Source organism: Triticum urartu, chromosome 6A (genome assembly GCF_056163025.1).
Source record: "Triticum urartu cultivar PI428250 chromosome 6A, HENAU_Tu73, whole genome shotgun sequence".
Classification (NCBI taxonomy): domain Eukaryota; kingdom Viridiplantae; phylum Streptophyta; class Magnoliopsida; order Poales; family Poaceae; genus Triticum; species Triticum urartu.
In genome coordinates, this window is record NC_141878.1 from 22,288,350 (window position 1) to 22,302,959 (window position 14,610).

Genomic DNA, 14,610 nt, shown 5'->3' on the forward strand with positions numbered 1-14,610 from the left:
TCTATAACTAAAAAACAGAAAGATTGCTAACAATTCTATAACATTGTGTGTGTGTGTGTGGTTGGTGGCCGGGGCACAGCTCACCAGCGAGGCGCGACGACGGTGGGCGGCGACGGGGACGGGGACGGAGACGGAGACGGGGCGGCGACGACGGGGACGGGGACGGGTCGGGCGGGGATGACGTACGGGAGGACGGGCCAGGCGGGGATGACGGGAGGACGGGGCGGGGCGCGGCGACGGGGCGCGGCGCAGCGACGGGGACGACGGGCACGGGGACGGCGACGGACGGCGACGGGGGCGGCGACGAGGGGCGACGGCGACGGGGCAGAGGAGAAAGAAGCAGGGAGAGATGAGAAACTGACAATTTTTTTGAAGTGTTTTCTTATATAGAACAACCTTTAGTACCGGTTGGAGCCATCAACCGGTACTAAAGGTCTGTTTTGGCCAGGCTAAGCGGCGGGAACGACACCCCTTTAGTACCGGTTTGAGCCACGACCCGGTACTAAAGGGTGTGCGCTGCCAGGCGAGGGGCGCAAAAGTTTAGTCCCACCTCGCTAGCCGAGGGGCACTCGCACCTGCTTATAAGCCCCGCCGTCGCTGCTGTCTCGAGGTCCTCTCTTAAGGAGGCCTTCTGGGCCTACCTCTTCTGTGATGCCCTATTGAGCCTACTGGGCTAGCGGGCCTGCATCCTGGCCCAACTAGAATTTGGGTTTCTAGTCGTATGCAGGCCGCTGTGGCCCAGTAGGTGGGCTTTTTTTCTTTTTTTTGCTTTATTTATTTTTGTTTTATTTATTTTAGAGTTATTTTTTGCTGTATTTAGAGTTTGTTTGTGAATATTTTTGCTTTAGGTACAAAAAATTACAAACTTTCTGTTAGTACCGGTAGTTTACAAATTTGAATAGTTTAAAGTTTGAATTATTTGAAATTTGTGTGAATCACTAGTTTGTGAATAACTTAACTTTGAAAATAGATTTTTCAGTGATTCTTTTTTCTTATGTTTAATATTAATGTGTTTTATCATTATATTCAATTTTGTAATGCTTAGGTTATTTAAAAAATGAAATGCCTTTGTAACGGATGAGTTTTCGTCCGAAACCCTGATACTTCGAAAGAGATTATCCATTTTGTACACGAAGTGCATCCACTTTTTGCGGTAACCCTCTCTACTTTTTTGCAAATGCTATGTGGGTGAAATTATGATACCATGCCAACTTTCAACCTTTTCTGAGTTCATTTGAAATGTTTTTCAATTTCAAGGTCATTTAGCTGAAAAAAATCAGTAAATGCATGAAAGAATTTGCTTGCACATAAAATTTCTTCGCGTTTCAAATGCCAAAACACATAACTAGCTACCATAACTATTACAGAGATTCCCTCCTGGGTGTGAAACACAGAAAAAAGTGATGATAGTGAAGCCGATCACATCCCAGATCTTTGGGTGTGAAACTTTTTCTTCACGTGTGTCCCTTTGCGCCGTAGCCATGGAAAATCTTCATCATTTAACTGAATGCTCGGGTCAATATTCACTGTGAATGGAGCAATTTCATCAAACTTTTCATAATCTCCTGACATGTCTGTCTTGTCATCCACTCCCACGATGTTTCTCTTCCCAGAAAGAACTATGTGCCGCTTTGGCTCATCGTACGATGCATTCGCTTCCTTATCTTTTCTTTTTCTCGGCTTGGTAGACATGTCCTTCACATAGAAAACCTGTGCCACATCATTGGCTAGGACGAATGGTTTGTCTGCATACGCAAGATTGTTGAGATCCGCTGTTGTCATTCCGTATTGCGGGTCTTCCGTTACCCCGCCTCGTGTCATATTGACCCATTTGCACCGAAACAAAGGGACCTTCAAACCACGTCGATAGTCAAGTTCCCATATGTTCTGTATATAACCATAATATGTTTCCTTTCCCGTCTTGGTTTCTGCATCAAAGCGGACACCACTGTTTTGGTTGGTGCTCTTCTTATCTTGGGCGATCGCGTAAAATGTATTATCATTTATCTCGTACCCTTTGAAAGTCATTATATTCGAAGATGGTAACTGGGACAGCAAGTACAGGTCATCTTCAATAGAGGCGTCATGCATGGTACATGTCTGCAACCAGCTGGCGAAACTCTTGGTTTGTTCACGTGTAATCCAGTCATCAGACCGCTCCGGGTGTTTGGAGCGTAGCAAATTATTGTGTTCATCCATATACGAAGCCACCAAGACGGAATTCTGTGGAACTGTGTAGTGTGCTTCAGTGAGAAAATGTCCGTCCATACATATTATTTGTTCTCCTCCTAGCGTGCCTTTTCCATCCAGTCTGCCCTTGTGCCGCGATTCAGGAACACCAATCGGCTTAAGGTCAGGAATAAAATCAATACAAAACTCAATGACCTCCTCATTTTCATGGCCCTTGGAGATGCTTCCTTCTGGCCTAGCACGGTTATGAACATATTTCTTTAAGACTCCCATGAACCTCTCAAAGGGAAACATATTGTGTAGAAATACAGGACCCAAAACGTTAATCTCTTCACATAGGTGAACTAGGACGTGCGTCATGATGTTGAAGAAGGACGGTGGGAACACCAACTCGAAACTGACAAGACATTGCACCAAATCATTCTCTAACCTTGGTATGATTTCTGGATCGATTACCTTCTGAGAGATTGCATTGAGGAATGCACATAGCTTCACAATGGCTAATCGAACGTTTTCCGGTAGAAGCCCCCTCAATGCAACCGGAAGCAGTTGCGTCATAAACACGTGGCAGTCATGAGACTTTAAGTTCTGGAACTTTTTCTCTGCCATGTTTATTATTCCCTTTATATTCGATGAGAAGCCAGACGGTACCTTAATACTGAGCAGGCATTCAAAGAAGATTTCCTTCTCTTTTTTGGTAAGAGCGTAGCTTGCATGACCCTGATGTATGCCGTCTTTTCCATGCATACGTTGTTGGTCCTCCCGTGCCTCAGGTGTATCTTTTGTCTTCCCATACACGCCCAAGAAGCCAAGCAGGGTCACACAAAGATTCTTCGTCACGTGCATCACGTCGATTGCGGAGCGGACCTCTAGGTCTTTCCAATAGGGCAGGTCCCAAAATATAGATTTTTTCTTCCACATGGGTGCGCGTCCGTCACCGTCATTCGGAACAGGTTGTCCACCAGGACCCTTTCCAAAGACCACCTTCAAATCCTTGACCATATCATGTACATCAGCACCAGTACGGTGGCGAGGCTTCGTCCGGTGATCCGCCTCACCTTTGAAATGCTTGCCTTTCTTTCTTACGGGATGCCTGCTCGGAAGAAATCGACGATGTCTCAGGTACACATTCTTCTTACAATTAGCCAAATATATACTATCGGTATCATCCAAACAGTGCGTGCATGCGCGGTATCCCTTGTTTGTCTGTCCTGAAAGGTTACTGAGAGCAGGCCAATCATTGATGGTCACGAACAGCAACGCCTTTAGGTCAAATTCTTTCCCCATGTGCTCATCCCACGCACGTACACTTGTTCCATTCCACAGTTGTAAGAGTTCTTCAACTAATGGCCTTAGGTACACATCAATGTCGTTGCCGGGTTGCTTAGGGCCTTGGATGAGCACTAGCATCATAATGAACTTCCGCTTCATGCACAACCAAGGAGGAAGGTTATACAAACATAGAGTCACAGGCCAGGTGCTATGGTTGATGCTCTGCTCCCCAAAAGGATTAATGCCATCTGCGCTTAGACCAAACCATACATTCCTTGCGTCATCTGCAAACTCCTTCCCGTACTTTCTTTCGATTTTTCTCCACTGCGACCCGTCAGCGGGTACTCTCAACTTTCCGTCTTTCTTACGGTCTTCTCTGTGCCATCGCATCGCCTTGGCATGCTCTTTTTTTTGGAACAAACGTTTCAACCGTGGTATTATAGGAGCATACCACATCACCTTGGCAGGAATCTTCTTCCTGGGGCGCTCGCCCTCGACATCACCAGGGTCATCGCGGCTGATCTTATAGCGCAATGCATCGCATACTGGGCAAGCATTCAAATCCTCGTACTCACCGCGGTAGAGGATGCAATCATTAGGGCATGCATGTATCTTCTGCACCTCTAACCCTAGAGGGCAGACAGACTTCTTTGCTTCGTACGTACTCTCGGGCAATTCGTTGTCCTTTGGAAGCATATTTTTTATCATTACCAGCAACTTTCCAAATCCCTTGTCAGATACACCATTCTCTGTCTTCCATTGTAGCAATTCCAGTGTGGTGCCCAGCCTTTTCTTGTCACCTACGCAATTCGGGTACAACAATTTTTTGTGATCCTCTAACATGCGCTGCAACTTCTTCTTCTCCAAATCACTTGCGCAGTTTCTCTTTGCATCGGCAATGGCCCGACCTAGATCATCAACGGGCTCATCCGATGCCTCTTGTTCAGCTTCTTCCCGCATTGCCGGCTCAGCTTCTTCCCGCATTACCGGCTCAGCTTCTTCCCTCATTGTTGTATCATCGTATTCAGGGAACCCATGGCCAGGATAGCTGTCCTCGTCCTCTTCTTCATTGTCTTCCATCATAACCCCTCTTTCTCCATGTTTGGTCCAAACATTATAGTGGGGCATGAAACCGGACTCAAACAAGTGGACGTGAATGGTTCTTGACGTAGAGTAATTGTGACCATTCTTACAGCCAGCACATTGACAAGGCATAAAACCATCCGCCCGCTTGTTTGCCTCAGCCGCAAGCAGAAAAGTACGCACGCCATTAATGAACTCGGGACAGCATCGGTCATCGTACATCCATTGCCGACTCATCTTCAATACACAGCACCGAAAACACCAAATTAATACAATACATAAAGTTCATACATAAAGATCATACAACACTTAAATGCAACAAACAAATAACTCTCTAGCTAAAGAATTTAAATGCAACAACAAATGCGATCAAGATCGCAACTAAGGTAACAATTGATCCAACAACATAATGATACCAAGCCTCACTATGAATGACATATTTTCTAATCTTTCTAATCTTCAAGCGCATTTTCTCCATCTTAATCTTGTGATCATCGACGACATCGGCAACATGCAACTCCAATTCCATCTTCTCCCCCTCAATTCTTTTCAATTTTTCCTTCAAATCCTCATTTTCTCTTTCAACTAAATTTAACATCTCGACAATAGGGTCGGTTGGAATTTCTGGTTCAACTACCTCCTACATACAAATATCTATGTCAACTTGATGGGCATAATTTGTCATAAACACGAAATGCAATGAATAGTTTTAAAAGAGAATATACCACATCCGAATCATAACCCGGACGAGGGCCGACGGGAATGGATATCAAAACCATGGCACTATGTATAACAAACAACGTATGGGTAAGATAATTATACGAGTAACTATATATCCAAATCACACAAATATCAATTTTTTATATAAAACTTCATGAACAAGAGGCTCACCACAAGGTGGTGCCGGCGACGGGACGTTGCGAGCGATCGACGGTGGTTACGACGGAGATTTAGAAGGTACTAAGTAAATCACGTCTACATATGCAAACTAAGTGTTATTTTAGACCTCAAATTGCATATAAATCAAATACTAGCACATATATATAATTCCTCCCAAATTACTAAACTCAAAAATCAATCACTATATAAAGCATTGCACGAGCTAATCTAGCAATGAGAGATGAAAGGACAAAGTTGCTAACCTTTGTGATCATTTGAATGGATGGGGGCCTTCAAATCTTGACAAATTTTGGGTAAAATGTGTGATGAGCTTGAGAGGAAGAGGGAAAGGAACAGAGAGGAGAGGGAAAAGGGGAAGAACAGAGCGAACTCGGGTGGACGAAGGGTCTATGTAGGACGACCTTTAGTACCGGTTCGTGATACGACCCGGTACTAAAGGTGCTGGAGGGGCCCCGGACTGACAACATCCTGCCACCACTCACTTTAGTACCGATTCGTGGCACGAACCGATGCTAAAGATTCGCCACGAACCGGTACTAATGAGAGCGGCCGGCTAGCCGTTGGAACCGGCACTAATGCACACATTAGTGTCGGCTCAAATTCAAACCGACACTAATGTACTTCACGTTTGACCCTTTTTCTACTAGTGCATATCTGGGTCATCTGGTTAATGAGATAAAGGATCTCATAAGGGAGAGGGAGTTTTTGTGTCTTCATATTAATCGAATGCAGAATAGGACTGCAGACCATTTAGCTTATTTTTCAAGAATGGAACCCCGCACCAACTTGTGGCTGCAGGAGTCCCCAAATATTCATAACAAAGTTCCTTTGATGTCGCAAAAAAAAATACTCACATCATAATTAAAGCAGTTTCTGTCTTCCTTCCGTGTACAGAAGTATTTGCATGCGATCCTGTATTGAAGGCTGTCCGTAGAACCATTGCATGTTCGTATCAATTTAGAGATCCTATATTGATGACTATTGCATGCGGACTGGGTGGAAGGTTGCATGTCTCAAACTGGTTGGATAGAAAATTGCTGAGGTGGTAGAAGAAGAGCGCTGGGAGAGAGATAGAGCTGATGATTGGCTGGTGTTTGCAACTGAAGGCTTATGTGGTAAATATGGTGATGTGGACAGTGTGCATGTAAAAAGAATTGCTACAGTGGGGATCAACTTTTTAAAAATGTAAGATGTAAGAGCAACTCCAACGGGCCGACCCAAACGGACGGCGGTTTTTGTCCTTTTTTGTCCGTTTGGGTCGGCCGGCCGCCTGCCGTCCGCCTTCTTTTAGTTTTGGGTCGGCAGTGCGCCCAACGAGTCGATCCATTTCATGACCGCACGCGTTTAACATCATGCCGTCACCTTGATTTTGGTGCTCCAGCGCGCGGGAAAGATTCGTGCGCGGGGGGGGGGGGGGGGGGGAGCGGCCTATAGCGCGCGCTGGTTTTGGCGCTCCAGCGCGCGGGAAAGGTTCGCGCGCGCGCCGCGGCCGGCGATCGCTATAAAGAAGGCGCTCCCTCCACACTCTGTCGGCCGCCCACTCTCGCCGCTTTTGCGCCACCATGTCGATCCGTCGCCTGGGCGCTTCGGATTTTCGCGGAGTCCACGAGCGCCGCTCCGGCGCCTTCTCCGCCAAGATCTGGTTTCGCGAGAAACGTCTCGTCCTCGGCACCTTCGACACCGCAGAGGAGGCAGCCCGCACGCACGACGCAGCGGCGTGGCGCCTCCTGAGGCCTCGTCGGGATATGAATTTTCCCAACATGTCGAGCCAGTGGGCGCAGGATCTGGCGCATCTCTCGCGCTTTTCACCGATGAGGATCGTCATGTCCATCGGAGGCGGCAGCGTCGCCTCGTCATCGTAGAGAAGGACGTAGAAGCCTTGGTGATGTGGCGCGGAGGCTTCCCGCAGGACATCGTCGACGAGCGCCAGTTTTACAAGCAATTGAGATCGGAGAGGGATGCGAGGAGGAGGGAGCGAGCCGCCTATCGGGAGGACAAGCGTTCGCGGAAGCAGGCAGCTCAATTGAAACTGAAGCTATGAGAAACGGCGGGTTGTGACTTTGAAGACGAGGCGTATGCTGACACCTACATTCAGACATCGGAGGAGGACATTACCGAGTCGGAGTCAGAAATCGACGAGTAGTGGTCTTTTCTTTTTATCTGTGTACACTAAAATTATCTATGTATCTATTTTTATCTGAAAAAATGGTCGGCGATGTAGCAGGCGGGCGAGGGTGTGAATCCAATGTGCCACCGACCAGCAGGCCCGGTGAGGAAAGAAGGCGAGCGCGCGCGTCCGTCTTGTGTCTAGGCCGATGCAAATCAGGCTAAAAAATGGGCCGGAAATGAATCGGCGGGAGGATGAAAGTGGACGCACGTCCGTTTGAGTATGTGCGTTGGGCCGGTTTTTTTGTCCGCGCTAACGCGCCGACTCAAATGGACGGCCGCGGACAAAATGGATCGCTCTATTGGAGTTGCTCTAAGATATGGGCTAATGATACAATTAGGACCGGCCATTAGCATTGTACAGTACACATTGAGCTGAAAACGCTTGAGGGGCGCGAGCGATTGGCAGGGGTCTACCCCTGCTCCCCCTTTGTCTCCGCCCCTCTTTCACTTGATTCAAACAAATATTTTCAATCGTTAAACGATTCTGCTCGTTTAAAACAACATACTCCATCCACTCATTTCAAAAAACCGATTCCAATAATTTCACGTCATTCAAATAAATAGTTTCAATCATTTTCAACAAGAGTGATTTCATTCTCTTAGAATGACATATTTCAGTCGTTCATTCCACTCCTTAAAAAAAACATATTCCAGTCATTTCAAACTAAGAATTTCAATTATTTTCAAAAAATGATGTCACTTGTTTATTTTTCACTTGTTTCACAGAACATATTACACTCGTTTCAATCAATTCAAAAAAAAAATTCAATCATTTTAAAAACAAATAGCGATTCACCCACTTAAAACAACACATTTCACTCTTTTATAATTCACTTGTTTAGAAAAGAAGATTGAAACATTCGCTAGATATCGGTACCGGTGCACTCTTCTAAAAAATTGCTCTTCTATAAAACTAATTTTACTAAAGTAAACTTCAACTCCATGTCAAGAAACATGTTTCTCTCATTTTAAAAGAATAAGTTCACTAAAATCAAAATCAGACTCACTTGTTAAACTAAGCCAAGGGGTATCCGTTGGGTGATGCCAAAGACAAAAAGCCCTGAAATGTTTGCATTAATTACTTCCGGGCTGACTTGATGGGCTGCAGGGTGGTTCCTGGGTGGTGCAGGCCCGGCTTGATGGACGCTGCTCGTTTGAATGCCTGACGTTGACTTGTGAGCCATCTGCTGGCCAGGGCTTAGGTAATACTCCTGTTAAACCGCTTTCATGGATCTCAGTATACATGTCAGTCGTATTAGGACAGCACAAATCATGTGGGAACGAGCAGGCTTGATACCGACCGCGCGTGCCACCATGTCCACTCATGATTATTCGCTAATGATGTTCTTATTAATAGTGTTCCGCCTTGTGTATAACTTTTGCTATAATGAATGATTGTACCAATATTTTAATTAATTAATGGTGTTTTCAGAAGAAAAAAATGTCTAAAATTGCACTAGACAATGTTACTAGTGCGTCTAAAGGGGGGGTGAAATATTAATAATACAAAAAGAGATCCCGAGTTTCTCTCCCTACATGTTGTATTCATTATTCCTATGTCCATGTTTTTGCAGTGTGTTTATACTTGACTGAACAGTGCTATTGGCGTTTGAATCTGACCCAAGTTTCACAACAGTTGGCTAACAATTTCAGTACACTAAGTAGTTAAAAGACGGTTAATAATATTATCTGGTGAACTTAATTTGCCATTCTCATATAATCTTCAATGAAAGCATAACAAAGCACGACCAAACACGGCATGGAGGCAAAGGCGGGCCATGCACGTGACGAATAGGCTAGACAACGCGCCGTGATGGGCAAGAGTGAGGTTGACAAACTCAATGTTGTAGCTTCTAGGTTATTACAAGGGATTGGACGAAGGAAAATATGTGTCAATGGAATGAGACGGAAGAAACATAACTCGGCGAGGGATTGGTCTATACATCATAACAGATCACAGCTTCCTTGCACATCCACGCTCTGTTATGCGGGTTAATGACAACCTTCTCGCGGCCCTTGAAGCTAGAGATGACGACTTTACAGTGCTTTGATCGTACTATGTTGGTCATGTTTGCTTTTATTTTTTCGACATGGGTGTTCTGATCGAAGTTCCGAGCTTGTCAATGTTATATATGTTGGTTGTGTTTGTTTCCTTTTTTTCGATATGTTTTTACTTCTTTACTTGATTAATATTTTCAGGTTGATTGTAGAAAAACAACAGCATTTCACAACCTACTTTAGGGAAGGGAGCAACGACTGGATGCCCTGAATAACACCAAAAGATCACCTTGCTTTTGGCAACTAAGCAAAAATTACACATGGCATATCTAAGAGAGCGAGGGCTCGCACCATCAGAACTGCTGTGGCACCAACACTGACAGAAAGATATTGCTTGGAGCCGCCCGAGTTTGAGATGTGCACGCATACACAATAAATTGGACAAACCTAGATAACCCAGTCTAACCATGTGACTGCTGCGTTCAGCAGTATAAAGTGACTGAAATACATATAGCACAGGCAGTATGCAGTTTTTTTTTCAACAATAACACGGAACCAAACTTACGCCATCGCTGCATAAATAGATTGTATATAACCCTTGCCTGCCAGTCCAAAATATATAAACTGCGCAACATGATTTACCAACAGGAAACCCTCTTCAGCAGGCTTACAAGCATTAACACACACGCATAGTATATACACCTCAGAGTAGCAATCAAGTTGATGACACAGCCAAGGTCGTCTATGTTAGGAACTACCGTCAAAACTACTTAGGATGCATGAGGCGCGCCCTCAAAATTACACATTGCTGTCAAGGAACCATCATATATTCCGTATGGGAACTGACTGAGATGATGAACTGCTGCCAGTGCTACTACAGGCATCCATGTCCATGCTGAATCGATGGCAACAGGTGCATGGAGACAATCAGAATCCATATCGCCTACAATCAGAATCAGGACACCGCTACCCAAACTCTGATTTCTCATGCAAAATTGTCAGTAACAAACTTGTTTAGTGATATAAGCATAAAACCAGAAAGATGCTGCAAACATACAGTAAATCGTCAGAGCTATATGGACCACTAAACCACAAGTTAGATGACAGAGCTCCCCTGAGCAAGGTTAAGAGTATAGGCCCTTATGCTACTGCAGAAAGGCAGAATAAGGAGTAGATACCAGAAAATGGCAAAATGTAGCATTAATTTTCGATAATTATAACACTAGTCAATTATTAAGCAGAAGGGAGAATTAAAAAGAACCGGGCAGCAAACGATAATAGGACTACATGGTAAATGATTCGACACAAAACAGTAACAAGGTGCGGGTATGTAACAAGGTGGCATGGCTCAATGTTACCAACTTCACATAATATTTAAACAGGATGGCCGGTACCTGTATTCCTTTTCTTTCCTTCTTTTTTGAGGACGCCGGTACCTGTATTCCAGCATCAAATAGTGATTCAGAATTATCCCATGTTGAAGCAGTAATTTCCTACATTTTTCACAAAAAAATATAAATTGAACCAAAAGGATAATATTCCTCAACTTATCTCACTGAAAACAAGGTTTAACTAAGGACAAGGTTGCTCTCAGTGAATCAAGAGCAAAACATAGATTGATATATGGTCACACAAGGTTTTGGTTACCTCGAACCATTGCAGCCAGTTTTCCTATATATTGCCTAAACTGATAAGGAACTACTATCGACAATGATTCAATATTTTCAGAGCAACTGAAGAGAACGAAAATTATAATTATACTAGAAAAGCCTCAGTTTCAAGCAAGTTTTTGGAACTACAGGATCTGGCATTAGGACTATATAGTAGGAACCTGAACCGTTGTCTAACATTTACTCCCTCTGTAAACTTTTAAAGATCAAATCATCTTATAAAATTTTACAGAGGGAGTAGAAGTTAGAACCCAAATTTAAGTCCTTCTGGATAGCTAGCACAAAGTCTAAGTCAATTATCAAAACAGCTTGCTGTAGCTGGTGACTAACTAGGGGGTATAAGCACCCAAGAAAATGTGTTCTAGAACTAAATGCTTTGTAATATTTGCATTTGACAAATGTCAATGCCAGCAGCATTTGTAGTCGCAACTCATACATTATTTGTGGATCTATGTACCGCCGTATCATGCAATTCAGACAGTAGATAACTAATCATAGACAGCTTTCCAAAATAAATATCTATGGCCAGTGTTAGTTAGTGTTACCTCTAGTTGTGCTCTTTTTGCTTAGTTATTTCCATTACGATACCTATAAATAGTGTTTCGTGGAACAAGAGCAAAGATACACTAAAGGTTCTGTTGGGCATGCTTTATGTCTAACACTCCTATGTTGAACATATGCATAACATTCAATCTGGATCATCTCACACTATGAACATAGGAAAAATTATCACTCCCCAGGGATATTTAATCAGGGAATATGATATTCTTCAATCAACAAGAAAATATATTTTAGCTCAGAAAAGGATTTACCCAGGCAATACAATATTTGCCTGTTGCTAGTTGATTTCCAGAATGAACCACTCCCTTTGTCAGCTCCATTAGTACTACCGTGCAGTTCTCCCCTCAACCAGAAACATACTCCAATCAGTAAAACTGGAAACAGAAGAAACAATGATCTGCAAAATCTGGTTATATGCAAGCAATAGCATGCTCTAAATATAGTCTAAGCCAAATATTTGCTGCTGTCAATTTATATGTACTCAGGGAAATTGATATATGGAGGTCCTACAATCTGCTATTGAACTTGAGCTACGTAGTAGGAGTATGTTTGATTAAGCTGGCCTAGCTTACATAAATAAACCTCTTTGTTGTATTTCAGTGGCTAATTAAGTTGATACAGGTTGTATTAAGATTTGTGAGCTACTCTGCATTGTAAATAAGTCGACTTTGCTAACTAAGCAACCATGCATGTCCAGAATCGATCAGACATTGTACGCTTTCCTTTTGCTGTTGGAGCACCAAAGCCCAAGAACGAATCAACAAAGGAAGGAAATCCCCCAAAATATCATGAAAAAATCACCGTTAATTTGCATCAGTTGACAGGTGGACAGTTGTCAGACCCAACCCAGCTGCATGCTGCATCTTTGAGCACACCACGCTGTTTCATCATCTCTCTAACTTGGTGCACGGAGTCCCATTTTCCGGCAGCCGCAAGGGTGTTGGAGAAGGCCATGTAGGCGCCCGGTCTCCCGGCGCGGCTCAACTCAAATACCTCCCTTGACGCAACATTGGCAATGTCCACGTCGCCGTGCAGGGTGGCCGCCCCGAGGAGGGCCGCCCACACGTCAGAGTTTGGCCTTGTCGGTATCCCCCTGACGAAATCGTATGCCTGGCGCACGCTGCCGAACCTGCCCAACAGGTCCACCATGCAAGCGTAGTGTTCCATCCGTGGTTTGAGCGAGCAGTCGCGCTCCATGCTCTGGAACACCTCCTGGCCTCGGGACAGCAGTCCGGCGCGCGCGCACGCCGACAGGGCGCTCAGGAATGTGGCATGATTTGGCCTGACGCCCCGCTGCTGCCCCCGCATCTCCTCCAACAGCAAGAGAGCCTCGTCTGAAAGGCCGTTCTTCCCGTACCCGTCGATCATCGAAGTCCATGTGATGACGTTCCTCTCTGCCATCCCGTCGAACACCCTCCGCCCCTCCTCAACTCGGCCGCACTTGGAGTACATGTCGAGCAGCGCACTCCCCGCCTTGATGTCAGAGATGACCTTGCTCTTGATGACCTGGCAGTGCACCTGCTCCCCGAGCTCCGGCGACGACAAGAGCGAGCACGCGCCAAGCACGCTCACGCATGTCGACACCGTCGGCCGGAACCTCGCTCGCTGCATCGCCTTGAACACCTCCAGCGAGCTCTCCGCGGTCTCCTCCATCTTGCTGTACCCCTCCACCATCGCGTTGTACACCACGACGTCCTTCTCGTCCATCCCGTCGAATATGGCCTCGGCGTCCCTGTACAGACCTTGGTTCATGCAGCCGACGATCAGCGCCGTCGAGCACACCATGCCCGGCTTTGGCACCATGCCGTACACCCGCCGAGCATAGCCCAGCGACGCGTTCTTCACGTAGGCATCCACCAACGCCGCGACGAGGATGTCGTCGAGCTCCGCGAGCGACCTGACGACGCGCGCGTGGACCTCCCTCGCAGCGCGGGGCAGCGCCAGCGCCGCCGACAGCTTGAACGCCATGGAGAGCGCGAACACGTCCAGGCGGCCCGTGGAGGCCGCGAGCCGCCGCACGATCCCCAGCGCCTCCCAGGGGAGCCCCAGGCGGAAGTACCCGGCGACGAGGTAGTTGTGCGCGGCGTTGGTCGGGCGGGGCATTCCGTCGAACACCGCGCGGGCGTTGCGGTGGGAGCCGCACCGCAGATGCAGGATGAGGAACTTGACGGAGAGGTCGGCGGTGGGGCGGAGGCCGGAGGTGAGGAGCTGCGCGTGGAGGCTCTGCGACTCGCGGCGCGGCGGGGGCGCGTTGATGAGGCTCTGGACCGCGGCGGCCAGGGCGGCGGCGGTCCGCAGGTAGCGGGGCACGCGTGGGGTTACGGAGCAAGAATGGTGCCAGTGGGAGTTTGTTTCTTGCATCTCGCCGCCGGCGACCCGGCAGCTCGCCGTCGGCTTCGGCTCGGGCCTTTGGGTGTGAGGACCCTTGGAGGATCTCACGAACAACTCCGGCAGCAGGCGGGTACAGAATGTTTCCTTCAGAGATGCCTCATACAGGTTTCAGAAGTTCAGTCAAGTACTCAGTTGTCACACGGGCGGCGGCATACAGGTTTCACAAATCTCACACCGTCAAGTCGTCCGTCAATAGATCTCAGCCGTCCGTCGCCATCATGGACCTGGTGGGCAGTGGAGAGTGGAGACGCGACACTCCCCTCCGGTTGAGATGGAGAGAATTGTAATTAGTGGAGATCAATAATTTAGTTTAGGTATATAGAATTGGCGCGATTTAATATCGTTTATGTAGGACATTGTATTCCTCCCTAGCAGA

At 46.3% G+C, this 14,610-nt stretch overlaps 1 protein-coding gene across 1 annotated transcript; it reads right to left on the minus strand.

Annotated features, from left to right (window-relative positions):
• Nucleotides 1-12,499: 12,499 nt before the first annotated feature.
• Nucleotides 12,500-14,364, minus strand: LOC125516116 (pentatricopeptide repeat-containing protein At1g28690, mitochondrial). The gene has a single exon (XM_048681589.2). It carries the CDS (start codon nt 14,202-14,204, stop codon nt 12,657-12,659), a length of 1,548 nt encoding a protein of 515 aa, XP_048537546.1. The 5' UTR covers nt 14,205-14,364; the 3' UTR covers nt 12,500-12,656.
• Nucleotides 14,365-14,610: the final 246 nt, after the last annotated feature.

Coding starts and splice junctions, on each gene's coding strand:
- LOC125516116 (XM_048681589.2), bottom strand. CDS start 14,204: ATGCAAGAAACAAACTCCCACTGGCACCATTCTTGCTCCGTAACCCCA.